General features: G+C 42.0%; 1 protein-coding gene across 3 annotated transcripts in view; it reads left to right on the top strand.

Moving 5' to 3' along the window:
* ino80 (INO80 complex ATPase subunit) overlaps positions 1–25,992 on the top strand; it is a 40,312-nt gene extending 14,320 nt beyond the window's left edge. For all 3 annotated transcript variants that reach the window (XM_005449700.4, XM_005449699.4, XM_025898974.1), the window contains 14 exons: positions 420–513; positions 848–1,064; positions 3,390–3,530; positions 4,117–4,342; positions 12,630–12,757; positions 17,716–17,810; positions 18,231–18,303; positions 18,853–19,011; positions 19,128–19,230; positions 19,316–19,404; positions 21,131–21,286; positions 21,841–22,012; positions 23,545–23,760; positions 24,424–25,992. In XM_005449700.4, coding sequence (XP_005449757.1) covers positions 420–513; positions 848–1,064; positions 3,390–3,530; positions 4,117–4,342; positions 12,630–12,757; positions 17,716–17,810; positions 18,231–18,303; positions 18,853–19,011; positions 19,128–19,230; positions 19,316–19,404; positions 21,131–21,286; positions 21,841–22,012; positions 23,545–23,760; positions 24,424–24,632 — 2,078 coding nt within the window. In that variant the 3' untranslated portion in view covers positions 24,633–25,992. The remainder of the gene's footprint in view (positions 1–419; positions 514–847; positions 1,065–3,389; positions 3,531–4,116; positions 4,343–12,629; positions 12,758–17,715; positions 17,811–18,230; positions 18,304–18,852; positions 19,012–19,127; positions 19,231–19,315; positions 19,405–21,130; positions 21,287–21,840; positions 22,013–23,544; positions 23,761–24,423) is intronic.
* Positions 25,993–27,269: the final 1,277 nt, after the last annotated feature.

Raw genomic sequence — 27,269 nt, 5'->3', positions numbered from 1 at the left:
CTCAGCTAGAATACAGACAGTTCTTGCTCAAACCAGGAGTTGGTTTTCTCCTGTGACGTGACCTGACATCCAAACCTCAGTTTCTGTCTTAATTTGATGTTTCCATTAGGGGTCCACTGATAATAAAATGATACTTATGTTGGCAGTGGTTGATGATTACTTGTTGTTACACCAGTTTGGTGTTGGCTACATGTTCAGTCAGCGTGGTGAAGACCTGAAACACAGTTCAGTTATTTTTAATAAGAAGTATTGTCAGAAAAATGGGCACAGGGGGCATTTTAAGTACCTGTGTCTGCCTCCATCAGTCAAAAGTGGTTAATCCCTGACTTCCATTAATCCATGCTTAACATTTTCTTCTTTTTTGATTTTTTTTTAGTGTCATGTTTCAAATGTTTTAATATTTTTTTTTCCATTTTCAGGTGATGACAAAGGAAGCTGTTTCTCCTTCTTGCGTTTCATTGACATGTCACCAGCTGAAATGTCCAATCTTATCCTCCAAGGCACCTTAGTAAGGTAGGCATCAAATAGGCTTTAGACTGCTCTAAATGCTCTGTTTCAGGCAGATATTTTTACTATTAGCTAAGTAAGATGTCAGTGAGAGTGGATATATATGACCTTATGTGACCTTATATGGTCATCCTTTTGTCTGTGAAGATTTGGGAAGTAAGTTGGCTTAAACAGTGGGTTGCCTTAAAGCCAAAGGGGGTAAGCAAAATTACTGTAGTCCAATTTTAAATGTTGAAGAGTTGCAAATCCACGTTAATTGACGCTGAGTTTATGTATCACGTTTCTACAGTTTGTTTGTTTTTTCATTTGTAACTTGAGTCTTTATTTCCTGCCTTTACAGATGGTTAGCCCTTTTTCTGTCTCTGAAAGCTGCATACCGGCTCCATCATCAGCGCCTGTTCGACCTTGAAGAACAGGGCCAGGAGGAAGCTGGAGACGGGGAGGCTTGCAGAGGAAAGTTACAGCCAGGGATTAAGTGTCTGTCTCGCAAGGACCTGATTCTGTGGCTGAACAGACCCATTTCCTTCCCCAATATGCACAACAGTCCTGTTTTGCAGGTAAGAAACATCAAGGTGCTGGCATGCTGATGGCAAGCTGTACGCAAAAAATTTCTGAGTAGCCATCTGCAGTACACATTAATGTGTGGTAGAAATGAGAAACGCCAGTAAAGGATCCATGTCCTGCTGACAGTGCTGAAATTCTCTCCAGAGCATCAGCCGGTGTTTGGCCACACATCATGCTCTCTGCCCCAAGCTTCCTCTCCGTCCGCAGGGACGCAATGTGGAACCTAATCCCTTTGTAGCCCTGTGACCCATTAATGTCGATTTCCCTCCTGGTATATGTTTCTACGACCTCGCAGCACACCATCTAGCTTCACTCTTATATCAGATGTGTAGAGGAAATCTCCTCAAATCATTGAACACCATTTCAAAAATATATATACAAAGTTTTGTATTAATAATTAAAACAAATTGATCTGCTTTCAGTACAGACTTTTAGCTGGTTGTGAGGTCTGTCTGTGTGGATTAGTATACATGGCCAGTGTGTTGCTGGTGCTTTATGGCAAAATATGATTAGTGATGTGTAATGTTCATCAGTAAAGATGATACATGTAATACATACAGCAAAGCCTTTTCTCTACACGCAAATAGTTTCATGGGTACTGCTGAGACAGCACATTATTGCTCCAAAATGTTTTTTTCTTTGTATTATTTGGCAATATGGAAATCTTATTGTTAGTACAGAAGTGGTGGTACAATGCCAGTTCAAATACAAAGAATAGTAAAAAAAATAAAAGCTCTACACTGTCGCTACTTAAAATTCCTGCTCCTTCACTTATCTGCTTAACTGAAAAGCATCAAAAAATCATCAAAAAATCGTCAAAATTTCACTCGGCAAACTGCTAGCCATTGGCAGATACTTTCTGTATCACATTTCCACCCTTCCACCAATTCTAGCTTAACTTGTTGGGTGGAAAATACTCAGGAGTAAATGCTGCCGGGGGTAATTCCATCCTCCTCTTCCTTTCCCGGCCTCATCATGCTGGGTTAGGCAGCTGTCTAGCATCTTAGGTTCCCCCCTGGAGCTTCTCAACATACGAGAATAAGAATATTAGATGCAACTTCAAATATGAGCAAGGAATAGAAACTTGCAGACACCTGGAGAGTTTTTAGTGTATGTGTGCTTTATGACCACGCTGACCCCAAACTCCTACTTGTAGAAATGACTCACTCCCGCAGTTCTTGCCAACTTCTTTTAACTCCTCGTTTTTCTTTTAAAACTGCATGGAGCTGGCACACAGTGGCACTTCTTTCTGCTTGGCTCATCTCTCTCTGGCTGTGTACTTGACAGCGTGGCCAGTATTGCTTTCAGCTTTCCTGTTGCTTCTATCAAGGAATTGAGAAAACCGAGAGAACCAAGACGCGCACAATTATACCCAGAAAGCTGTGGGGGAGCATTGGATTGGCTGTCTGTCCCTCTGTTTCACTCTCACTCCATCTCTGTTCCATCTCAGTGCTGAAACAGTCGTAATATACAAACAGCATGTTGTCTTTCTCTTAATGTCATCCATGTCTACCTTATGAAGCTCTGCTTTTGTTTGTTTCTGACATCATAATTATGTTCCACAACCATAAAGATGTGCTGATATGATTTTTGCATATTGTCAGTGCATTTTCAAACTGTATTTTTTTTTTTGTCTGAATTGCAATCTGCTAACAATCCTAGCATCCTCCTGTATGTTCAAAGAGGATGAAGCTTTCAGTGCTTCATGTGAAAAAAATCTGTTCTTGCTGGTTTGAAAAACTAAAATCTTCCGTGGTGCATTGCTTTTGTGCAGCACACACACAAAGCATTATGGCCTTCAACAAAGAAATTGAAGAAAAAATTGTAGTTGCTAAGCACTGCCTGAGTTGGTCTGACACTGATAGTTGATTTATTTATTTTTTTTGTCTGCCATTAGATGGCGCTGCGTAACCATAATCTCACACACATCACACAAAAGCAGACATCACCATATTCCTTTTAAACCTACCATTCTGTTATACTCTATTATACTTTGTTCCAAATGAATGTTTATGTTTACCACTGCATTTTATCCCGATGTCCACATGCTGTGACATGTGCAGTTTAAACTATATAGGCTGCAGTAATCTTACATTTTACATAGCAATTTAAGCCTTAAGTTGAAATGTTATGTAACGTCTTTGGATAAAAGCCAGATAAACTTAAATATAATGTGAGAACAGCTTATAAAACGATGAGCACTGAACTCAGTGAGCTTTTTATGATCCTACTTTGTTTACTTCTGTTTGCAGTTCCTCTCTTTTCTGCTTAAACAAAATCATTGATTCATTGTGTTGATTTCTGTATGTGTTTTTCAGGATTTGGTGTTCACGGCCTCCAGGCCCGGCGTGGTGGGGCACACAGACGTAAAGGTCCACTGCAGAAAATCGGGCACCTCTACAATCCGATCCTGCCAGCCCACGCTGCCACCTAAGTTCCTGCTAGCCGCCACACCCAGGGTATGTGTATAAGAACAACAAACAGACTGAGGAAGACACACTTGCAAGTCCTGCCTGTCTGTATGTGATGACAGTCGGGGTTGTGTGCTGGCGCGCTTAAAACAGCTAAGCATTTGGGTGGTCGTGGAAATGGAAGAGGGAAGCACTGTGAACAATGCTTTTGTGGCTTTTTAACAATGAGAAGCTCTTATCTGTGAAATGTTTGTATGACTGTGTGTGGTTGGGGTACAGGAGGTCAACACTGTGACTCCCAGCTGCACTTAAAACAAACTGAGTCTCTAAAAAAGGGCTTCTTGCTCAGGTTATTCAGTAGTTGTTCAGCTTCCTCTTGCCCCCCCCTCACCTCCTCCTCCCCCTACACACACAAACATGCGCAGATGCAGAAGTTGCTGATTCAGTGAAACCAGGACTGCATGCATCGACATCTCTCCATCTACAGCTGAATCTCTCTGGAGCAAAGTTATCAGTTTGTTTAAAAAAAAAAGAAGTCTTAAAAACCGAGCCTGTGTCAGCGTACAGTATTTGTGCTTTGCCATCGTAAAATGTTGTTTCTATCCATCATGCAATGCTATCTTTTGTTTCCAAGGTGACAGCAGTACCCATGGAACGTTATTGTAACGACCGCAGTGCTGAATACGAGTGGCAGCTGACACGCAGCGGAGGAGGCACGATCTTTAAACAGTGTTTCCTGTACGGCTCTCCTGAACTGGCATCAGAATGGCGTGTGAGGGCTAATGCCTTTCACCCACAATGCCCTGGGGGTGTGATGGCCCTTTATCCTCGCCATGGATGGTCCTTTATACGGATACCTGGTAAGTCCTGTCAGTGTGTGTGTGTGTGTGTGTGTGTGTGTGTGTGTGTGTGTGTGTGAGAGGGGCCATTTCTCCTTTCCTTTGGAGTGTTACTACTGAACATTCAAATGAGTTCCCGTGGTCTCATGCACAGCTTTTCACACTAGGCTATCAAATCCCATAAGTAAATGTCCCAAAATTTGCAGTCTAATAAATAGATGTGTTAGATGTAGCATGTAACAGCACTGGCTGTTCAAGGGGCAGCTAATCTGAAGAAAGTTTGCTTATTTGGAGAGAGATACTGAGCTTGTTTAGGGCAATAAATGGGGTAAATAAGGTTAGCTCCAAGGAGAGGTGACCAATAACAGTAAATAGTGGATATCCTCTTTTATAGAATAGTGAGTAATAGAGGCCCGTGGGAGAATCCATAGATCTTAGTGCTGGGTCAGGAGGGCAGGGCAAGCAACATCACCCTCCACTATCTCTACCTGTAGGTCACACAGTGACTTCCCAGGGAACTGCTGAGATAAAGGGCTTCTGCAGAGGTTCACTCTTATAAACACATACCAGCAATTTCCATTGAATTATGCGATTCAATGGAAAGATTGTGTTTTGTTTTGGGGGGTTTTTTTGTCCGAGTGAATTTATGGCTTAGCAGGCCTTTATCAGAAAAGATTGGCTTGTTGAACAAAGGGTTAGCTGCAGCACACTGGAAGGTGATTCACCACCAGGCTTCAGATGACTGATGGATGTCTAAGGTGAGAGAGGCCGCTACCTTCTTACAGAAAGCACATCCGTTCTCAGTGACCTAATGAAGGGGTCTCTGATAAACTCTGTTATGGATTATGATGACTGTTTTGTCAAATTGTCCCAGTGCAGCGGACACTGGATACCTTGTTTGATAAGCCTGCAGTGCGCTCATTTAACGACCTTTAGTACTTTCTGAGGTGCACTGTAAAACAACAGCTTCTCTAAAAATCATAATAAGTCCTTTAGATCCTGTCAGATAAATAATAATAAAGCTTAGTCCTTTTTTTAAGCTCCTGTGTATACATGTGCTTGTGAGAGCGTTTCTGTGTAAAAGTGAGAAACAAAACAAGTATTTGTGTGTCTGTGTGAGAACAGCCTGAAAGCTCTTGTGAAGTTATACGGAGGCAGACAAAGCGAGGAAGTTTAGCTACTGGTCATTGTTCAAGTGCTCAGTTAGGTAACACTAATAGATGGTCTGCCTGTGTGCGAGTGAGTGTGTGTGTGTGTATATGTGTGTTGTTTATGTACAGTCGAGCCCATTCAGGGACGTGTGCGGTGCTCACACGGGGACCGAGGTGTCTCTCAGCCCTCCACACACACTCTCCCACGCTCAGGGGGACAAGCTTTTACCTCTGTCTCTCCTTCACTAACAGACAGGACGGTGCGCTGGGCTGAAATCAGTATCTGGCCACGGGTTCTCAGTCCGTCTGGTCTCCCACTTCTTTCTCAGCCTCAGTAGGAAGGAAGTGACCCAACACTCAGGCACCCGTCCTCCGCTGAACACATTGTTGCCACATCAAGGCTCAGATATGTACAGTAGCTCAGCTGAAGTTTCCCACCCTCCGTCTCCTCCGCACTCCCAGCCCCACACCTTTAGAACAAATGGCAGAGCTGAATAACTGTTTGTTTTGAGCGCCATGGCGTGAGTACAGCTGCCCACTGATATCGATGGAGGAATCTAATCAGAGGACTTATTAGGAATCAGGCCATAGAGGAGGAAAAAACAATGGGCTGTAACATTTTGGACCGTAGATTATTTTTTGTTTGTTTGTTTATTTGTTTTGATGTCATTGTAATTGTATCATTTCCTTGAAGGAAAAAAGAGAGAGAATTAACTACATGTTAAAAATGTTAACACCGATGATGACACGATGCTTCTGTACGTCTCTGAAAGAAACCAACATGTATTATCCGCTAAAAAATGAAGCCCATGCAGCCACAGTCTTCTCCATGGAGACATGGCAGAAAAAGAAGATTGGGTTGTAGTTACAGAGAAATTCTGGGCTTGTTTTCTTGCCAAATTAGTTTAGTTTGCTTTGTGAAAATTCTACTCCTTGCAGCCACTCAATTAAAAATATATATTCAAATGGAGACAGATTTAAAGTTTAAAAGAAACTTTCAGTTCCACAGAAATAGCTTTCCTTGCTGTCTGTGTGGCCTCTGTCTCCCTCACATTAATTAGAAGCAGCCACTCCACAAAATAACGGGCTTCTCACTATAGCACCGACTCTTTAACTCTTTTTCTAGCTTTATTGTGAACTGTTAAACGACTGTTGCTGCCGTGAAGGAATCTCTGAAGGAGATGGTTGGCAGCTTGTGCAGCTGTTTTTTGGTTGTTGTTGTTGTTGTTTTTTGGGGGGTTTTTTTAGCTGCATTAGAAAGCACACAGGAGTCTGTGTGCGTGTGCTTCCATATCCATCAGTAAAGTTCTAGCCCTGCCGTTCACATTAGGCTGTGGGAAATGCAGTTCTGCCTTCCTGTCCCTTCAAAGAAATTCTGCTCTCCACCAAAATGGCAGGAAGCTTCCCCGGCCCTCTGATAGACAGGCACAAAACAACACAGACTGCCAGCCTCACCACATCACCGTCTGACTCTGCCCCTTTTAATCTGCATTAAGCTGGCACCGGTGTCCGTCTGTGGAATTCAGCTTTTTGTTTTTTTGGCTAGCAATGAAAAACAAAACATACAGCCAAGTGTGTAAAGGGATTGTGATTTCCTAGTCCAATTTATGGCTATAAATGTGTCCACAAGAAAGAGCAAATTAAAAAAAAAAAAAAAATCCAGTGTAGACTGAAGGGGGAGACATTAGCCACATTATTTTGCTATGCTGGGATCTTTAAACATGGAAGCCAAGTAATCTTTGTGCTTTGATCTGTGGTAAGTTCTGAGTCGATGCCAGCCAAGGGTAACTAGCAGTAATCTGTCTTAATGACAGAGTTCAGAGTGGGCCGCTGTGGTGTGGTGCGGTGAGGTTCCCCAGCGAAACTTGGGAGTCTTCATCAGACTGTCTGTCTCTTCCGCTGCTTTAACGACTCCTAGAGAACCAAAAGAAGCGTTCCTCTCGCATGTTTGAGGGGAGGCAGTGGTATATGTGTGAACATGTTCCATATATGCTCCCTCCATCGCTCAGTTTCTGCCACACTTAGTTGTGCAAGCATATTTTTTTCTCTTAAGGGAATTCGTGTTCTTTTTTTCTTTTTTTTAATGACTCTCTTTCAGGGCTTCAGAGCAGAGATGCTGTTTTCTGGATGCAGACAGACTTTGTTGGGTGGGGGGGGGGTTAAATCTTCACTAAATTCTCCTGTTTTCTGTCGGGCTTCTCACTTCCTAGCTTTCAAATCCTCCCACTGGCATCTGGCTCTTAGCTGTACTGATGCTGTCGCTGTAAGAAAATTAAGTTTCACTCTGATTTTTGTCAATATATGCAGAAGCAGCAAAGTAGTGTCAGGCTAATATTTCCATCATCAGCGGTGCTGAACAAGTGTTGCTCATTGACTTATTGATTGCCCAGTGTAATGTATCATTGTACAGTGAGGGGCTGGTGCTTGGTTCGATCGTTGATTCGACCTGTTCTGTGGCCTCCCATCTGTCTCTCTTTCTCACATAACCATCCATCCATCTTCCTTTACTAACTCATGCTCTGCAAAATCGCTGTTCTTCATCACATCTGGCTCACTTCCCTCCATGTTCAGGGCAGCTCCCCGCTTGACTTTGGCAGGCAACAGCAGCAGAGGGGAAGGAAACAGAGGACAGCATAGAAGATTGTAGTGGCGTATTAATGAAATTAGCGCCATAGTTGGTTTGGGAGTATCAGGCGCCAGGCACCAGGGCTGGGCCGGGGTTAATTAGCTGGCAGCAGGCCTCTAATTGGGTCAGGACCATGTCAGACCCCTGGCTCTGGCCCTGCAGGGATTGGATTACAATGTCGGGGGACAGACAGCAGGGGGAGGGAAGGGGCGAGCGAGAGAGGGTGTGTATCATGGAGTGGGAGGGTGAGTTTGTAGAAGTGGAGGAGGGAAGGATGGAGAGGCTGCTGGAGGGTGCTACAGTGGATGTAGTAGAATGGGGGTGTGAGGAGGGACAAGGGAGTGCAGCTTAATCTGCCAGCAGGCGGTAAGCATGAAGGAGATGGGGAGGGCCTGGCTGGGTGAATACCTCTGTTAGACTGGATTGGATTGAAGCGGGTGGTGGTGGCGAGGAGGGGGGTGCTGTGAAAGGGGGGCAGGGCAGGTGGTGAAGCTTGATATGTGTATCCATAGCAACGGCAGAGTGGTGTGACACCACATGGGATTTGCTCATGTTTTGGGGTGTGGTCTTATCGCAGTCCTCATCCCTGTCAGGCCATGATTTTAAAGTTGTTTTGTGCCCCCCCCCTTTTTGTTTTCAGTTTTACTCCACAATTTGATTTACACACCACAGCATATTTGGACATGATCTCTTTGTTTTGCAATCAGCTACATAATATTGCTGTTGCTATGTCAATGAATTTTAGTGACTCTTTCAAGCCAACACACTGGCTTTTTTAGCTGTATCGACCTTTTCATTTAAATTCCTCCAAACCGTCCATAATTCATGGTACATGCGTAGTTACTATATCCAGTTTGCTCACGCTTAAGGGCAGTGGTCCTGCATTTCATTGCCACCACATGTAGCTTATAATGTAAGCGTAAGTGTTACATTGGAATGAGACAGACCACCAAAGTCCTCCCAAATTGTAATTATTCATTTTCTTGGCTTCCCTTTTAAAGAGCATAGCAGCAATATGAAACTGGGGTTTTCTCAATGCAGTACTAAATGCTTTGAACTCTGCAACCTCTCTATAAGCCACATTGCTGTGGGACGATTTCTTTCTGCCTGTTTTCTTGCTTGCCTTTCTTTCTTTCCTTTTTTTATTGTCTTTGTGTTAATAATTTCTCTGTGTATGAATGCAACTCAGAATTCAATATGGTGGTGATCAAGTGATGCCGATAAGCAACTCACAAATGCTGTATCATGGTCACCGGTGTCGTCAAACACCAGAAGGTTGCTTTCTTAAGGAGCAGAGCAGCTTCCCTATTAATGGTCTCCCTCATAATCCAGTCATAAACAAAAGGATTATTGTGACTGACACGTCTCTATATACAAGAATAATAGTATCCAACTGTTTAATATGGGATTTTCTCATTGCCTGTTAATGCCATTCAAGACTTAGTTTAAGTACATGCAACATTTAGTCCTCTTTGGCCACAAAAATCCTCAGATAGGGGCTTTTAACCTGTCTTAAAACATGACACTGGAGTCTGGAGGCTTAAATATAATCTGCTAAACAGAAACAGATCAGTAGCAGGGGTTTAGTAGTGTTGCCTTATATGAGTATTTGTGTCTCTGCCAAGTGGTGGTTTTGCGCCTGGGTGGTTGGCAGCGTGGCCCGCAAGTGTTAGTCGGTGCCCTTGACTGAGCAGCGGCCCTGGTTAGACTGGCACCTGCGGCCAGGAGGCCCTGTCTGATCTCAGCCACAACATCACCGCCGCCACCACCAGGCTAATCCAGCCTCGCTGTAGCCGGAGCCACCACAGACCCCCTTTCCTCTCCGTCTGTCCCTCTCTGTCTGGACCTTTTTTTTTTCTGTTCTGCATGTCTAATCTGCTGCATGCCTGCCTCTCTTGTCTTTTACTTTCTCAATCCATTCACTTTCTTGACGCCAAGGCCAATTACAGGCCTTTCACGGAAGGGCACATTGTGTATCTCATGGTTTGTGGTGCACTGGGCTCTTTGTACACACCGAATGAAACCACAGCAATGCATAACTGCCTATTTTACAGTAAATCAAGTGTCACATTGAATCTGCTTCAGTTGTACTTTAATGCCTTTAGCTATAGGTGTATTATTTAAGCCATTCATTATCCTCCTTAAAGCATTTCCTATGTCATTTCACAATTTTTCTATATTTTGTGAGTTACCTCAATTCATTGTAGATGTTTTCTCTTTTGTGTTTACAATATAACAAGAAAAGACAATAATCTGGAAGAGCATATATCATTTACTAAATGTAGATCCCTGTCAAAGCTTTAATTTTGCATAATAACAGGAGATAAAACGCTCATCCTGCTAACCAAATCTTTCTAGCAAGCCTTGCCCTTTGGCAACCATCCTGGTAATGCCCCCAAGCAGCTATTTGGGTATTTCGAAGCCTTTGTCTGAATAAGGAGAGAGCGTACCTAATATCAGGACATAACAGTTGTATATTTAAAATGTTCAGTTAAACCCATTACACACACCATGCATGTGCAAAGCATTATAACATTACAGCTTCTTTAACAGTTCAGCCAGCAGTGCTGTAACTATCAGCTTTCTTTCTACCAGAGTACTAAACAAGTACCATTCTAATTCAGCCTGTATGATAAGCTGTGAAAACATGCAGTACACATACATCTTTTCTTCTATAATGACTAGATGCGCTCTCTACAAAGCTGAAGCTGTGGGTGTAGCAAAAGCACAGTTGGCTCACATGCTTCCCAGTTTGACTGTTAGAGAAATCTCCTATAGATTTGTTTTCATGTCTCCTTCTTTAAAATGTCTCTTTATAAGACCTTCCTTTCAGTTGAGCTGGTTCCAGGTGTTGTTGGTGAACTTCATTGTTTATTGTAATGGCATAAAGTACTTGCGTGATACTGGGTTAGTAGTGCGTAGGTGCTACGTAGAGCTTTGCAGACCCACATTTACATGTTGCTATCTACGCCATACATGGAAAAACCAGTAATGTGGGCTACTCTTATTTATGCAAGTGCTGTTGATCGTCTTTAAGCTTGCTCTTGCTGCAGAGGAGACGGTAGTCATGTTATACAATGAAATTCTTAACAGTGGAGTGAAACCGTTTAAAACAAAACTATTCACTGCAGCCATTGTCTGTGTTTCTCCTACGTGATTCTTTGATATTTGATATTTTGCACTTCTTCCTCTACGTGGTGAACTCCACTGTGGTCTCACTCTTTCATGTTCAAGCCAACTTTTTGACCGGTCAACACACAAACCTTTGCATAATCCTCTTTTCTGCAAATGGACAAAAATACAGGCTACTTGACAAAAAAGCTACGCACTTCAGAAAACTTGAACCTTTTTCAGCTTTTCAGCTGTCCAGAAGAAAAATAAAACAAGCGAATTAAAGACATGTATGAATTTAATCCAAAACAAATTTTGTCAGCGTATTCCCAGCAGCTGTAGGTTGTGAGTGTGAGTGAGAGCAGGGCTGGATGTATTTGACAGGCTGACACCACTCCACAGTGACCTGTAGGTGAGCTCTCCAATACTTCCCCAGAGCATTTCACCTATTCATCTGTTCTATTAGTTCCTCTTTAACACCTCTGCCAGGCCTGACCTTTTTTCAGAAGGTTATACTAAAAGGTCACAGGTCAGGGTTCAGTCCAAGTACAAATTAGCATAGAAAGGTCCCCTTAAAAAAGATCTATTTGAGTTTGTGGGTCTTATACATTTTAACACAGGTGTACATTTCAATTTTTTTTTGCATGTTTCAAATATGTTCCAGGAGGCTATTATTTTTGAAGGTATCCCGGTCTCTGTTTTTTGCTTTTTGGGGAATGTGTTTTGAATTAATGGCCGAAGCAAAGTGAAGAAATAACACTGGGAAATATTTATAAGCCCAGGTTTGCAGTGCACAAAAGGGCTTGGGAGACAAGAGTCCACCTCTTGTGTAAGACTCACTCTCCCATTGGGACTCCCTTGTAATCCTGGCCTGACCCTGTCCCCTGACCCTGGACCTGGCCTTAGGTTCTTCCCACTCAGGGCCACGACCTCTTGGTCAAACACCATCGTGTGCCTGTCACAGGGTCAAATGCAGGCACAGCTTTTTCCTTATTCTACCATTGTGTCAGATGACGTTAATTCCTCATCAGCTGGACATCGAGGAAACCACTTCAGCAGTAGACCCAGGGTCAGAACACCCCCCTCCTTTCCATTGCTCTTGTCGGTAAATCATTTGAAGGGCAGCGAATACCTGATGTGGTATCAACAGAAACATGACCAACTGCCAGGCCTGTTTGTTCACCTTTTGTGCTTTTGTCTAAAATGGAGTGTAAATCACTTTTTCCTCACAGTTTCACTTTGTCTCTTACTCATTCTATCCTTAATTCTCTCAGCTCTCATCAACAGCACAGTCAATCAGGGCACAGGCTTTATTTAAACGGTCACTAAATTAGGGCCAGATTTAGGAGGATCGACATGGAAAAGTTGCTCTGTTGCCACCTGGGTGGTTTGTGTGGTAAAACTTTTTTCCCTCTTTCAGATAAGGAAAGCCTGATTACAGAAAGTGGAAAGCTCCACACCTTGGATATCCTGTTGAGTCGACTAAAGGCTCAGGGACACAGAGTCCTCATCTACTCTCAGATGACTCGCATGATAGACCTGCTTGAGGTATAAAAGCACACATACACAACATACATCTATAAACAGGACAGTTTGTTCCTAATTTTCATTACCTTTGCCCCTTTACAGCCCTGCTTGTTCTATTCATATCTATTCTTTTTATAAGTTACCCTCACACTGTTGCTAAGTGTAGAAAAAGTCATGTCCTGAATTCCATTCAGTAATATGTAACCTGAAGGTGAGTTAAGTCTTTTAGATAACCGCATATATAAATTCCAAGTTTCCAAGTAAGTTGTTTAAGCTCCTCACCCAAGCAGTGTAACCGTTGGGGTGTGGCGCTGCAACACCTCTAATCAACCCGCCTGTCCCTCGTTGGTGCACTCATTAGCCTGCTAATTAACAGGTGAGGACTAATTAGAGGGGTCTCATCTGCAGGGGAGGCAGCCAGATGGGAGGGATAACTGGGTGCAGCAAGGAAAGCGGGGAAGTGGAGGGGAAAGGGGTGATGGGAGTGGCAGGGTCTTTGGGGTTAGAGGAGAAGTAAATAACGTATGAAAACCGAGACAAAGGTAGATGGATGAGGAAAAGGTGGGAACAAATAAATGATCACAAAATCAGTTTTTCCCGGGTTGAGCTTGGTAAATGAACCTGTATTACTTTTACCCACATGCATGTTTTTCTTTTCAGCTTCTTAGTTAGTTATAATCTTATTGGGAGGTCAGAGGCTGTCAGTTTGGAAGCCAAGATGAAGATCGAAGTGCATTACTGCTCTCTCTCTACAGGAATATAATGCTGAAACCCAGCCCTGACAGTGATTATGTGTCGACAGCCTCGGTGCACTACTCTATTGTTGCCTCCATATTTGTTGCAAACATCACTATGGAGCCAAAAGCCTCTCGCATGATGTCATTGGGAATTCTGTCCCTATTCACACAGTGCAGAGCCGGTTCCACAGCCAAATCCTTTGATGGTAGATGGACCTGGCCCAGGTGGCTAAGGACCGTCTTCCTGTGTGTCTGGAAAACAGCAAGAATGCCTCGTGTTAAAGGTCATAGGAAAACAGCAGTGATGAGAAAGCTCAAGATGGCTTCGATAATGCTGGCTAGTCATTCTGCTTTAGTGTTCTTCTCACTGATTTCCCCACCTATAGTTGTTCCCTCTAGCTATGATTTCCTGATTTAATGAGACAACATTACAGCGCCCTGTGTATCACAGAAGTCATTGTGTATAAATGACCTCATAATGCAATGGGAGGTGGGCGTTGGTTGAGGGGGAGGTTGTATGTGACAGCATCTCCTCTGCTAATGGGCTCAAGGCAACCACGAATGAAATCATACATTCACCCAATTTGGCTTCAGTTTTTTTTCCTCCTCCATGTTTGTCATTGGTCAGAGCTAAAAAAAAATTAAAAAAAATCTGCAGATGGAGTTCATTTTCTGAAAGCGAGTCTCTGACTAAGAGAGTGCGGGAGAAGCTGATGCTGATCTGTGTCATTAGCATCATTGTTTTCCTCACCACTCGGCTGCCGGTTCTTTTGGTGACATCACGCTGTCAGTTGATGGATCATTAAGATTCGGGTGGCCTGAAGAAAAATAACACTGTTTGCTTTCTTTGGCAGCAGCTGATAGTGTAACGGGACCACAGAGTCACTGCCTTCCTATTTAAGCTGAGTTTTTGGGGCTGCTTAGACATCATTTTACTGCACTCCAATTCTGCAAAGCTTAAAATGCAGGAATGAGGGGAAATGCCCACAGTCTCTTGGAACTGCTGCCAAACCAGAATAGAATTTTGTCTGTAAATGAAGTAATGCAATTTGCCTTTCAGGTGTGCCTTGTTCATTATTCAATTCAATTCAGGTTAATTTTATTTATATAGTGCCAAATCACAACAGCAATCACATCAAGGCACTTGATATTGTTAAGCAGGGACCCTACAATAATACAGAGAACCTCCAACAATCAAATGACCCCCTATGAGCAAGCACTTGGCGACAGTGGGAAGGAAAAATTTCCTTTTAATAGGAACCAGTCTCAGGGAGGGGCGACCAGCTGCCATCACTAGTTTGGGTTCGGGAAAATTGTCTTGGAGTGTTGGAGTGAGACACAGTGACCCATTATTCAATGAAAAGCACGGCTTCTGCCTATATTATTTTGTGGAACACACTATGACTGTTTGTTTGTACGTTTCTGCACACTATGATTGCAAATATAGAAACTCTACAGCCTGTAACACAGAAGGAAAAGCCAGAGAGTGGAGTTTAAGTTACCGTGTTTGTTAACACTGGTTTTGATGAATGGATAGTTTTGCAGGTTTCATCACCTTGTCCTTGTCTGAACTGGCTTTCTGTTTATACATGCGACTTTTTAGCAGTAGCTAATCAAAGTTCATGTTCTTGCTTGCTGACATTTTGAAGGTTTCTGCAGTCATTTGGCTCCTGTAATACTGTGGAACTATTTTTGAAGCCAAAATGATCTGAACTGTTGTAGTGAACCAGAGATTGCATTTTTCCTGCATTTCATTCCCCTCAATGCAGCTTGGTCGCTCACTTCTTACTCTGAGAGTTGAGTATGCTGTACTAGAGGGGGATAGAAGGGTCCAGCGAGCTTTCTGCTAAGGTGTGATTTATACTGCTGTGTTAATACATGTCAAAGATATGATGTAGTTTTCATATAGCTTGCAGAAGCCTGCTACACACACCCTCCCCAGACATTTAACGACACGCACACACACACTGATTTGTCCGCTCAGTGGCAATATGCTTTGCTTCAGTGAAACAAAATGTGGTCATTTATTATATTTAGCAATTCTCATTTTCTTTGCTATTTCAATCCACGTATAGACTCTCTCTTCAGCGTTGCATTAATTTAATGCTAAATAACTGTGGCTAAACATTTATTAAGTGAAAAAAATCCAACATGATCTGCTTTTGCAGTCACCATGAGAAACAGAACACAGAGAAACTCGACAGACTGTCATAGGAGCCAATGCCAGATAGCATTTTTGTAATTGCAGAATGATTCAGCCATACATGCAAAAAGAAATGTGCATAGACTACACCATAGGATGTTTTACAAAGTGTTTTTTTCACACACTGTTTAATAGTTAAAGGTCAGTGAAGTTCTGCTGCTCCTGTGGTCTTGGGCAGGTGTTGTATGTACCATGTCACTGACAGCAGACATAACAGTCTTAAGCGCAGCTCAGTTCTGAAGTGGACTCTGTTTTATTATCGTGCCACAGCACGTTCTTTTCAGTTATTACAGCTGTTGGGTTAAGAACAGTCTGTGACCACGCACACTAATCTAACAGCGTTTGCTTGACTGTGGGGACTCATTTTTAACGGGAAGTTGGGAACAGCCTGTGTGTTCCCAGAGCCACTTTGAAAGAAAAAGCAAAATTGTAATTGGAGTGGATACAAAAGTTTCAGGCAGTCTTAAAACAAATTTGCGTTTTCCCATGCGTCGTGAACTTCTGGAAATGTAGGGGTTTGGGGATTTTATGGTTGTTTTTTTGTTTTGTTTTTTTTCCGTTTTTTTTTCTTTCTTTTTTTCTGAAATGTGGTTCATAATGGGCCGATGACAGTTGCATGAAAAAAGTAAACATTTTGTCCAGTCAGGCCGACCGGGACATAGTGCTTGATTTATAAGATTTGTAAAGAAATACATTAGAAAATGAGTGAAAAACTGCAGAAATATCACACTTCACCTACAGTTAGAACAAACTGGATCAGAATATTGTAGAAAATTGCCAGCTGTTGGGATTTATATTTCAGTGTGGCAGTAATCTTGGAAGAAATCCAAAGCATGCTGCAACTAACCAGGACTCCAAGTTTAAACCACAAAAAGGCTGCAGAGGAATTTGATCTCTCAGGTGTAACTTTTCTAAAACTTTGATTCTGCTGATTTAGATGGAGATTAGAAAGACGGCAGCGTTGTGCTGGCAAGATACCAAAGCCCAATTCAACAAGGTTAGCAGCATTTTGGCGAGCGCTGCCCTAATGGTCCCTAATGTAGTGTTCAGTTAGAGCAGATGGGGCTGTTGGGAACAGAGCCAGACACTCAGGGCGATGAGGGGGCAGGCCCTGCCGGGACTGAGGGCCCCGGGTGTCGTGAAAGGGGATTTGGAGGGGGTCATAGAAAACATAGCTTCAAATCATCGTTATCATTGATAATGGCTGTGTGAGGGGAGTTGTTATCTGTGGCCATTTATTGTGACTGGTTCAGGGGGGACTGACATGTTTCACCGAGGAGGTCGCGAGTTCAGGGCAACGCTCAAAGGAAGCTCAGCGAGTCACCTCATCACTGCTGTTGCTCTGACTTCAGAGCTCCTCCCATCAAACCCACACACACAGACGCACACAGCGCAGCTTAGCAGACTTTGGGGGGATAGAATATCAATCTCTTGATTTCTCAATGCCTCCCCGGGCTCGGATTGAGGTTTCAACTCCAGCAAATGCACATAAGAAATGTGGGATTTTGGGATTTTGGACACAAAATTGCTGTCAGAAAGAAATTCTTACAGCACAGATGAATATTTCTTGACCCTTGAAATTTAACAAGTAGGGCTGCAGGCTTTATCCACTCCTCAGAGAAAGAATAGAATTTCATATTTGAGAGCTTATTAAATTCAGTGTGTAGTTGCTGCTTGCGATCCCCAGAGCAGAGGTTGAAGAACAGTTTGAGATTTGAATTTTGGATTTGAAGTTTGGATAAGTTTGGTTTGCTGGTTTCGAAATCTGTGGTGAGGACGATCTATGAATGCCAAATATTGGCTAATCCTAGAGTTCAGAGGGGTTTTTTTTATTAACTAGATGCAGATCTAGTTATTCTAGTTATAAGTTGTGTGAAAATAAAACAAAAGATGTTGTGAAAATGAGAATCAGTTATTGTATATCTACATATTCCTCCATACTGGAAGTAAGCCAACCTTCTGTTCTGTGAAAGACCAGAATAAATGGTCTTTATTTATTAGTAATTATTTTCTTTACTGTCTTTGTCCCATCTTTGCAGGAGTACATGGTTTATCGCAAGCACACCTACATGCGCCTCGATGGATCCTCCAAGATTTCTGAGCGCAGGGACATGGTGGCTGACTTCCAGAGTCGGTGGGTAAAGATAAAATACGACTTAGAGTGCAAGTGGTTGTGCATGCATGAAATAATACGTCACCCATACATCGAAATATATATGGGTGTGTGTGTGTGTTTAGTCCACATTCTCTGGTTTGCATTAGTACATAGCTCTCAGGCGCCAGCATTACTCTTTTTGGAGGACAAGAGAGTTTGAAGTTTATTGGAGTTTACTGAAGTTGCTTTACGGTGCAGGACTTTCACTACTGGTGCACATTTCACATCCTATACAGGTCTTAAGCTTGACATTTTTATTCTTAACTTACATTGTAACTTCATTTAATGGCATGATATGTGGATATTTGTGCTGTAGCTGCAGTTGGAAATGATATCTTCTGATTTTGTCCCCCTCCTGTATTCCCTCCACCCCCACTCCTCTCTCACTGACCTCCACAGAACGGATATCTTTGTCTTTCTGCTGAGCACACGGGCCGGAGGGCTTGGCATTAACCTGACTGCTGCTGACACTGTGAGCCCCTTATTGATACCATATCATAGTTTAAATAGCACTAACATTTGCTAAAGGTCTATATCCAGGGCAACACACATTCTCCATCTTGAAACACAGTTTCAGCATAAATAAATGTGTTTGGATAATGACTAAGGAGCATGAATGTGTATGTAATCAATAGGGGTAAACACGCCTCTGAAAATGATAATGTCAGTGTTTATTAACATGTCTCGGTATAAACTCCCTGTAGCCCTGTTCGAGTGAAATTAGCTTTCATGACAATGAGCGTGAAGCGATTGTTAACACAGGACATCTGTCACGTTAAAAGGCAGTTCACTTGGGAAAACACGTCATTGTTATTAGTCTCCGAAATTGCAGAGAAGGGAATGTCTGTTTCACGCTCAGACTTTCTTCCCCCCCCAAAAAAATTAGACAATGTGGTAAACATGGATATCTTAATTTTAGAGAAAAATATTATGATTTTTTTTTATATATATATGTATATATACAATTTTTTTTTTTAATATTTATTTATTTTTATTTTTTATTTTTTTAAATCCTGTGCAGGTTATCTTCTATGACAGTGACTGGAACCCCACAGTGGACCAACAGGCCATGGACAGGGCTCACAGGCTGGGTCAGACCAAACAGGTAACCGTCTATCGCCTCATCTGTCAGGGCACCATCGAGGAGAGGATACTGCAGCGGGCCAAGGAAAAGAGCGAGGTGTGTCAAAAATATCCTCTATTCTTTTTAAATCAACAACAACAAAATAACACAAGTGCATAATGGTCATATTAATAACAGAGGTGATTAATGCTTTAATGGTCTTCTGTAATAAGATCCAAAGGGTGGTGATCTCTGGAGGCAACTTCAAGCCAGACACACTCAAACCCAAAGAGGTGGTCAGCCTGCTTTTGGACGATGACGAGCTGGAGAAGAAATGTGAGTGTTTTGATTGGGCAGATGTTACAGTTTCACTGTGAGGGGAAGGAAAATATAAAAACAAACATTGTGTCTCTTTCTGTAGTGCGCCAAAGGCAAGAGGAGAAGAGACAGCAAGAGGAGAGCAGCAAGGTGAAGGAGCGCAAGAGGAAGAGGGAAAAGTATGCTGAGAAGGTATGGAACTGATTAACTGAGTTGGTGGCTGCCTGGATGTGGAGTGGAATATGTAGAATACCTCGAGTAGAAACACATGTGAAATGTTAGAGAGAAAGTTGGAATGGAAGAAATTGTAAGGAAGGAAGATAAGGAGACACTGAGAAGAGTCCTGGAAGAAACTTGTATAGAAAGTTTGGTGTTCAGCTCAAGAGTGTAAACTGCAGTCTGTCTGTTAGACGATAGACTCTTTTCTGTCTAACATAATTATAACATTGACCTGATAGTGAAGCTGCAGGAAGGGTCGAGGGGACATTGAAAACATTATGACTTATTCCTTTGAGACGTTATGTAGTACATAGCTGGTGAATCTGACAGAAATCAGGTCACTAGTTTGAGATCGTCAGTGACTAAAGTAGGGTCAGATGGAAGGTCAGAGGTTCATCTAAAATCATTAAATATCTTCCTCTGGGGATCATATCCATACTGGATTTCATGGCAATCTGGTCAGTGGCTGTTGAGTTTTGTCTTGCTCTGAACTCAAGAGCTGAACAGAAAATGTATATGCCATGCAACTGACTGTCAGCACATTCAGTTCATCTCATTCAGGTTTATTTATATAGCGCCAAATCACAACAACAGTCATCTCACGGTGCTTTACAGTGGGAAGGTAAACTGCCTTTTAACAGGAAGAAACCAGGAAGGAAAACCAAGCTCAGGAAGGGGCAGCCATCCGCTGTGACATGTCCGGGATAAGGGGAGGGATAGGACAAGACAAAAGACCCACTGTGGAAGAGAGTCAGAGATTAATAATAATTAATAATTAAATGGTAAGTGATAGATAAAAACAATTAAACAAGGTGGGTAAAGAAGAAGAAACACTCAGTACCTAATGGGAAGCCTCCAGCAGCCCAGGCCTATTGAAGGATAACTAAAGAAGGGTTCAGGGTCGCCTAATCCAGGCAAACAATAAACTATATGAAAAGGAAAGTTTTATGCCTTATTTTAAAAGTAGAGAAGGTGTCTGTCTCTCAAATCCAAACTGGGAGCTGGTTCTAGAGAAGAGTGACTTGAAAGCTGAAGGCTCTGCTTCCCATATTACGTTCACACATCCTAGAAACCACAAATAAGCCAGCAGCCTGAGAGTGAAGTGCTGTATTTGGGGTGATATGTTACTATAAGGCCTTTAAGACTATGGCCTGATTGTTCAAGACCTGCTTTGTGCATGCATTTTGCATTTTGCGTCAACTGAAGGCTTTTCAGGGATTGTTTTTTTTGTGTGTTTTTTTTTTTTTTTAGAGCAACCCACTATTAATGAATTACAGTAGTCCACCCTAGAAGTAATAAATGCATGAGGCCAATGTAATGCCATCCAGAATAAGTACCTGGTTAGACACCATATTTCTTTGGTTTTTTTTGGGGGGGGGGCGAGTACAATAACATGTTTTATCTGAATTTAGAGATCATTCAGGCCTTTATTCTTCTTTCTTTCTTTTCTAATTCTTTAAGACATTCTTGTAGTTTAAGTAGTTATTTTGTATCATCTGGCTTCATTGATAGATATAGCTGGGTATCATCTGCATAGCAATGCCTTCTAACAATAAGTGGCTTAAACCACTGATTTAATATATACTAGTTAGGTTGACTTTTAATTCTGTTTTAGGGAAAAAATGTCACACCCCCACTTCAGCAGACTGGATTTCATCAATACCCTCTCCTGTTCCCCGTTTCTGTTTCTAACTTTCAGAAGAAGAACGAGGAACTGGAGAACAAGAGGAAAAAGGAAGTGAACCTGGTCATTTCCCACGCCCCCTCAGCAGACAACTCTAACCTGTCGGCAGATGGAGACGACTCATTCATCAGCGTCGAGATGGACTCGGCCATGCCCAGTCCTTTCAGCGAGGTGAGGGAATCCAGAGGAAAAACAGAAGAGATGGATGGTGTGTGCATGTGTGCGATAAAGAGAGAGAAATGCTTTTGTGAAAGTGTAGGTCATAGATGAGGCGGGAAATGGATGAGATTTATGTTAAATGTGATGACTTGTGGCTGCTCCATTAGGCTTCTTTGGCCTGCATCCACAAACTCACTATCTTACTTTGCATGCTGTGCTATTAATCCTCCTCCCTATTTCTTTTCTTATCTTTTGTTTCTTTTGGGTTATTGATTGTTCCTTTATTCTCTTCACCTACTTTCCTCTTCTTTTGATCCATTCTTCTGTCCTTCTTACCTTTTCCCAACCATTTGTCACTTTTATACCCTGCACATTGAACCTTTCCTTGCCTTGCCTTGCCTTGCCTTGCCTTGCCTTGCCTTGCCTTGCCTTGCCTTGCCTTTCTTCTCTGTTCCTTGGACTGTTCCTCTTGTTGCCCTTTACTGTACTTACCCGGTTCCTCGTCCCCTTGTGGTGCTGACCCGCAGCCTGTATGTATGTCTCTTTGTACTCCTGTGCATGGACAGATCTCCTTAAGTAGCGAGCTCCAGCCCGGCTCATTACCTCCTGATGCCGACGCGGATGAGAGCAGCAGCGACATGCTCGTCATCGTGGATGATCCACTTTCTTCCGCGCCTCAGTCTCGTGCCACCAACTCACCCGCCTCTGTGTCTGGATCAGTCTCTGACAACATGAATGGTGAGAAAACAATTTTAGTCTAGCCATCGTTCATGGAGCGAGTAGACCAGTTTATGTTTTTCTGCACTTTGCATAGACTTGCTCTGCAGTTGGTGTCCCTGGAAAATTTGCTTTAGATCAAGACCAGATTTGACTTGTTACTGATACTCCCCACCTCTGAATTTAGGACATATCAGTTTGTATAGTGAGTGATATCAGCAGCTAAAGTTCAAAGTTTCCAAATAAATATGTAGCATCAAAGACAGTCACTTAACCCCAAAGTATGTAAATGGTACTAAACGTTGTGTTCTTCCTATATAAAGGCTTTAGAGGTCCCTCTTGCTCTCTGGTTGTTTAGCCAATGCATTTTTGGCAGTGTTAAACAGCCAGCCCACCCAGCCACGTATCTCACACACTATCAGAAACCTCATGGTTTGTCCTAACTAAAAATAATCTAAGTACATATAATCTCTTCCAAGTGTGGAGTTGCCAAATAAAACCTAATCTGTCCTTTCCATGAGACTATTATCTTGTTCTACTGTTGCTAGAATAGCAAATTAGTGTGACTTACATGAAAGTCATCGCTGCACGTAGAAGGCTGGCTTGTTATGTTCTCTCTGCTATCTCGCCTTGTGTTTTAATAGGCTGGGGTCCATTGAGACAAGTGGCTTTTTACCTCATAAGCTGTGTGCAGCTCGTTTCTTGCTTGTTTTACATTTATAACAGTTTTATTTTGGCTCGGCCGCACTCAGAAATCCAGATATATGGTGAATTTTTTTCTTTTTATCTTCACTTTAGAATTTTTGCAGCAAGATAATCTCTCCTAAATCCATACTTCTTCATTAAAACCTGTTGGGGATTTTTGCTGTCATGCTAAGAGGTGCTTGCCAGCAAGATTATTGATGTGCATTGATAACCAGAGCCAGCAAGCTAGGAGAAAGTTGGTTCCTTCAGAGATGTAGATGATGTTTTAATGAAAGGTTTGGAAGATGAGATGGAAAGCAAAGAATCAAGAATCAACTGGTGAACGTGGGTAAATGGGAAAGAAGAGTGAAATTTAGACCTGAAGGTTGGGGGAAGCGTGGGGAATTTTATGAAAGGTTTTCGTGTGTGCTTTGGTGTTAGTGATAGATTAGGGCCTTTTTCCCCACATAGGGAGGTTGTAATCTAGAGTATTTGGAGTGAAACATGTAGAGGAAATGCAGACCAGTGGTGGGATGTGGGGAGTCAGAGAGGGAGAAGACAAGGTACCGGAGGATTAGGTACATCATCACTTTGGCTCTGATTGTGCAAACAGTATGGAAAATGAGAAGACTGTTTTTGCTTGAGCCAGCACTTACAGTAATGATGAGCCGTGATTAATGTGCAATTGCGCTTAAATGTTGCAGAGAAATTACCACAGTAGACTCTGAAAGACTGGGTCAAGGCCAAACCAAACTGAGTGTCTCTGACAGTGATGTCGATTCCTGCCTGACTTTATTCCTCTGTTGCCTGACTGTAAAATACTGAAGAGTTTTTTACTATTTTTTCCTTTCATTGCCTGTGGTGTTCAGGTGTTTCAGCCTCGGACACAATCAGTCCAGGCAGAGGCAGGTCCGGGCGGAGTCGTGGGCGGCCTAAAGGCTCTGGAGCCGGTGCCAAGACTGGAGGGAAAGGTCGCGGGCGTAAGTCAACTGCAGGTAGTGCAGCAGCAATGGCAGGAGCGATGGCAGGCGCAGCAGCTGCTTCGGCAGCAGCTTATGCTGCTTATGGCTACAGTGTTTCGAAAGGTATGTAAATATTGTACGGATCCATATGCACAGGCACTGGCTGTCCAGAAATCAAAAAAGAATATGTGTGTTATGTGTGCTTTGTTTACTTGTCAATGCATTTCTTGGACAAATGTTCCTAAGGACTGTTGATGTCACAACAAACATGCTTGTCCTGTTTCTCATGTTCATACATCCATATTTTCAAATGAGCACTCTTAACTCAAGAATAACTCAGTTTTAAAAAAAATATTGTTTTAAAATCTGTCCTTTTCCCTGCAAGCTAAACATCTGCTACCCATGCACAAAGTTACACCTTCACCAATGTTTCAAGCCAGAGTGCTGACCTGATTGGCATCTCTTTTCAAGCCACAATGAATGCACTGAATGAATACCATACTGGTTCCTGTTATGGATACAGTAAGCCAGGAGAAAGTAACAAAGGAGAAGATTTTTAGAGTCCATAATCATTCTGCCACACAGTTGACACTGTTATGAACTTCTACTCTTGTAGAGTTCACCCAGAGATGTCTAATCGAGATTTTTTGTTTTGTTTTGTTTTTTTTGAGGCCGATGTATTTTGTTGTGGTATCACTGCAAAAAAACAAACACAAGCCAGTTATGTCCTACTGAACTGTCTGTTTGAACATGATAATTAACTTTATCCTTTTCTGTCCATTTCAGCGGGCCTCGCTGCATCCAGCCCTCTGCAGACCTCCCTGGGCCGGTCTGGTACCAGTCCTGCCTTTAGCCTCAGCAGAAGCTCCTCCCCCCAGACCAAAGGAGGCACCTCCACCCCGAGCCCCCACAAACAGCTGGCCCACAGCCACCACCACAGCAGCCACGGAGCAGTGAGGAAAGGAAAGGGTCCTGGCGGTCCTGGGGCTCGATGATACATGCGTACGCGTATTCATATTAATATGCCCTGACAGATAACTGACCTGCTCTTCACTGTGATTCCCAGAGATGCCCCCCGCCCACCTAAACTAATAAACAAGAGTATTTATAGTAACTGAGGCTCACTACCTGGAGGACCACGCTCTCCCTGCTGGCTCAGCAACTAAACAGAAGTAACCACAACAATTTAAAGGTACAGCCTCAACCAGCTTCTGCATTTGTTCATTTATATTCATTTAGTTTTATTTAATTTTTTTGTTTGTTTGTCCAGACCAGTGGACAAAAACACTGCCTTGAGCATTTTAATTTTAATTTTGACAGAAGTATTTCTAAGTGCTTTTTTGAGAAGACAAGCTGTATTCTACTATTGATGACGGGAAACCCAAAGGCGTGTAGCAGCACGTGTAGCTCAAAGGGCTTTTCAGATCCTTGTGTTTGTCCAGGTAGCGAGAAAAAGGGGTTCCTGTCAAATGCACTGAGCCACGTCTTCCCTTATTTTATTTTTTATTTTTAATTGTTATTTTATTTTTATTTTTTTTTCTGTGTTACTGATTCTCCTACATGCACATTTGGTTATTTAATTGTTCTGTAGATATGTTCAGCGCAAAGCTGGTGGACAAGTCTGCATTTTACAGAGCTTAATGTGAATCCACACCGTACCAAACAGCTTTTGTACTAAAGCTCCTATTTTTGTAATGAAAGATGTACTGAAACCAACAGGCAGGCAGTTAAAATTGTGTCCATAAAATGTGTTCATGTATAGGTGGAAATGGAAAATTTCTGATTATTTTTTGTGTCCGATGGGGAAAATAATGTAAAAACAAAAAAAAAAGAAAAGGTCTACTAAAATGAGGGGTACTGATTGATACAGCAATGCTGCTAATGTTAAACTTATGAATCGATTCACATTTATTTTGGTTGTCTTAAGTTATTTAAGTTAAAAACAGGCGATTCATGAAAATTGCGGAAAAATCTTCACCTGTAAAACTGTAAATTGCAAATTCTAGAGCCATTTTTTTTCTTAATTTTTCCAAAATTGTTTTCTGTGATGAGAAATCTGTGGTTCTCTTTGATGTCATTAATGTTTCAGAAACAAAAAACAGGAAAAAATGGTGTGCATCAGTGTCCTGAGTTGAGCACTACATCTGTTCTAATAGGTTTGTTTTTGTGTTTATAGCGTGATTAAAATGCAATGTTCTATATCGATTGTACATAATGATGAATGAAAGCGACATTTCCTCTGGCTTTTTCTCTCATTTGCCTGACTATTTTTATAAGTCATGTGTACATATGAAGAAATGCATCTGTCATTTTACTAACAGGAGTCAACTGAAAATAAAAGATGGCGAAATCTGAGCAATTTGATTCTGCTGCTTGTTTGTTTGTTGGTTTTTAAATTAGCACTGTCGTGAGTTTGAACCCACTGCTCAGAAATCCAACTTCACGAGGGTTAACTCACTTTATGTTATCCTGGAAAAATATAAATAGGCTGTAAGTTAAAAAAAAATGATAACTATCGATATTAATTGATATTAATTATCACAGTTACATTAAAGTGGTTACCAAGTGAAACTTTATAAAAAAGTACACTCTTATGTAAAAAGTATTTATTAGGCTGTTGTTTTTCTTTCTTCTTTTTTATTTTTATTTTCCATATGTAAGATTAGTTGCTCGCTTACTTTCTTGCTTCAAACCCACCAGCCAGCTGTGGCTTTTCTGTTTGGAGTTTGCATGTTCTCTCCAGGTACACTGGCTTCCTCCAACAATCTGAAGACTTCCATGTTACATTAATTGGCAATTCTAAATTGACTCTTAACTGTGAATGTGATCGTAAAAGGATGCCTTTTCTCTGTGTTAGCCATGTGACCTCTCCAGAGTGTACCCTGCCTTTCAATCTGTGACGGCTGTTGTGGACTCCAGGTCTGCAACAGTGGAAGGAATCTGCACTGGCAAAGAAAAGAAATGGAATAAAGGGCGAAGAATGTAATAATTCTGCTTGTAGAAGTACTAGGTTTAAAAAGTACAGCAGAAACGGGGCCTAAATGAGATTTGGAAGGCCACAAATTTCATAAAAGCTTCATATTACTCAGTTAATGTCTTCCACAAATGGGTGGTCACATATCAGTAGACTACTGCCAAGTGGAAACATCACTTTGCCAGCTGAGAAACATGCCTTGCCATCTCTCATAAAACTAAAACATCTGTGTGCAGCACAACAGTGATAGAACACTGACATCTTCAAGTCAGTTTCTCAGTAGTTACACGCTTTATTCCCCCCATGGCTATAGATACAAACAATATTCATTTCAGCCCTTTATTTAAATAGAACATCTGAAGCTCAGAAACAGCAGTTTCTGTTATCACACAAATGTTTGCTCACCTGTGGCTTTTTCTTAAAACCATTTTGTTTGGCACCCTTCTTGTTATGTCTGCTTGCTTACCCTTGTAAGGCTCTCCGTACTCTTCCTTTAGCCAGAAAGTGATTTTACAGCATTTCCTGACAATCCCACAATCATGGATTCTTAAACTCACCAAAACACCCAGAAACTGGGACTTGATAGATCGTTTATTTAAGAAACCAAAATTCCCATGTTTTTGATTTAAAAAAAAGATAAAGGTACGATTAACAACTC

This window comes from Oreochromis niloticus, linkage group LG15 (genome assembly GCF_001858045.2).
Source record: "Oreochromis niloticus isolate F11D_XX linkage group LG15, O_niloticus_UMD_NMBU, whole genome shotgun sequence".
Lineage (NCBI taxonomy): Eukaryota > Metazoa > Chordata > Actinopteri > Cichliformes > Cichlidae > Oreochromis > Oreochromis niloticus.
Note: the sequence above shows the minus strand (reverse complement) of the source record. Positions and strands in the feature narration are given on the sequence as shown.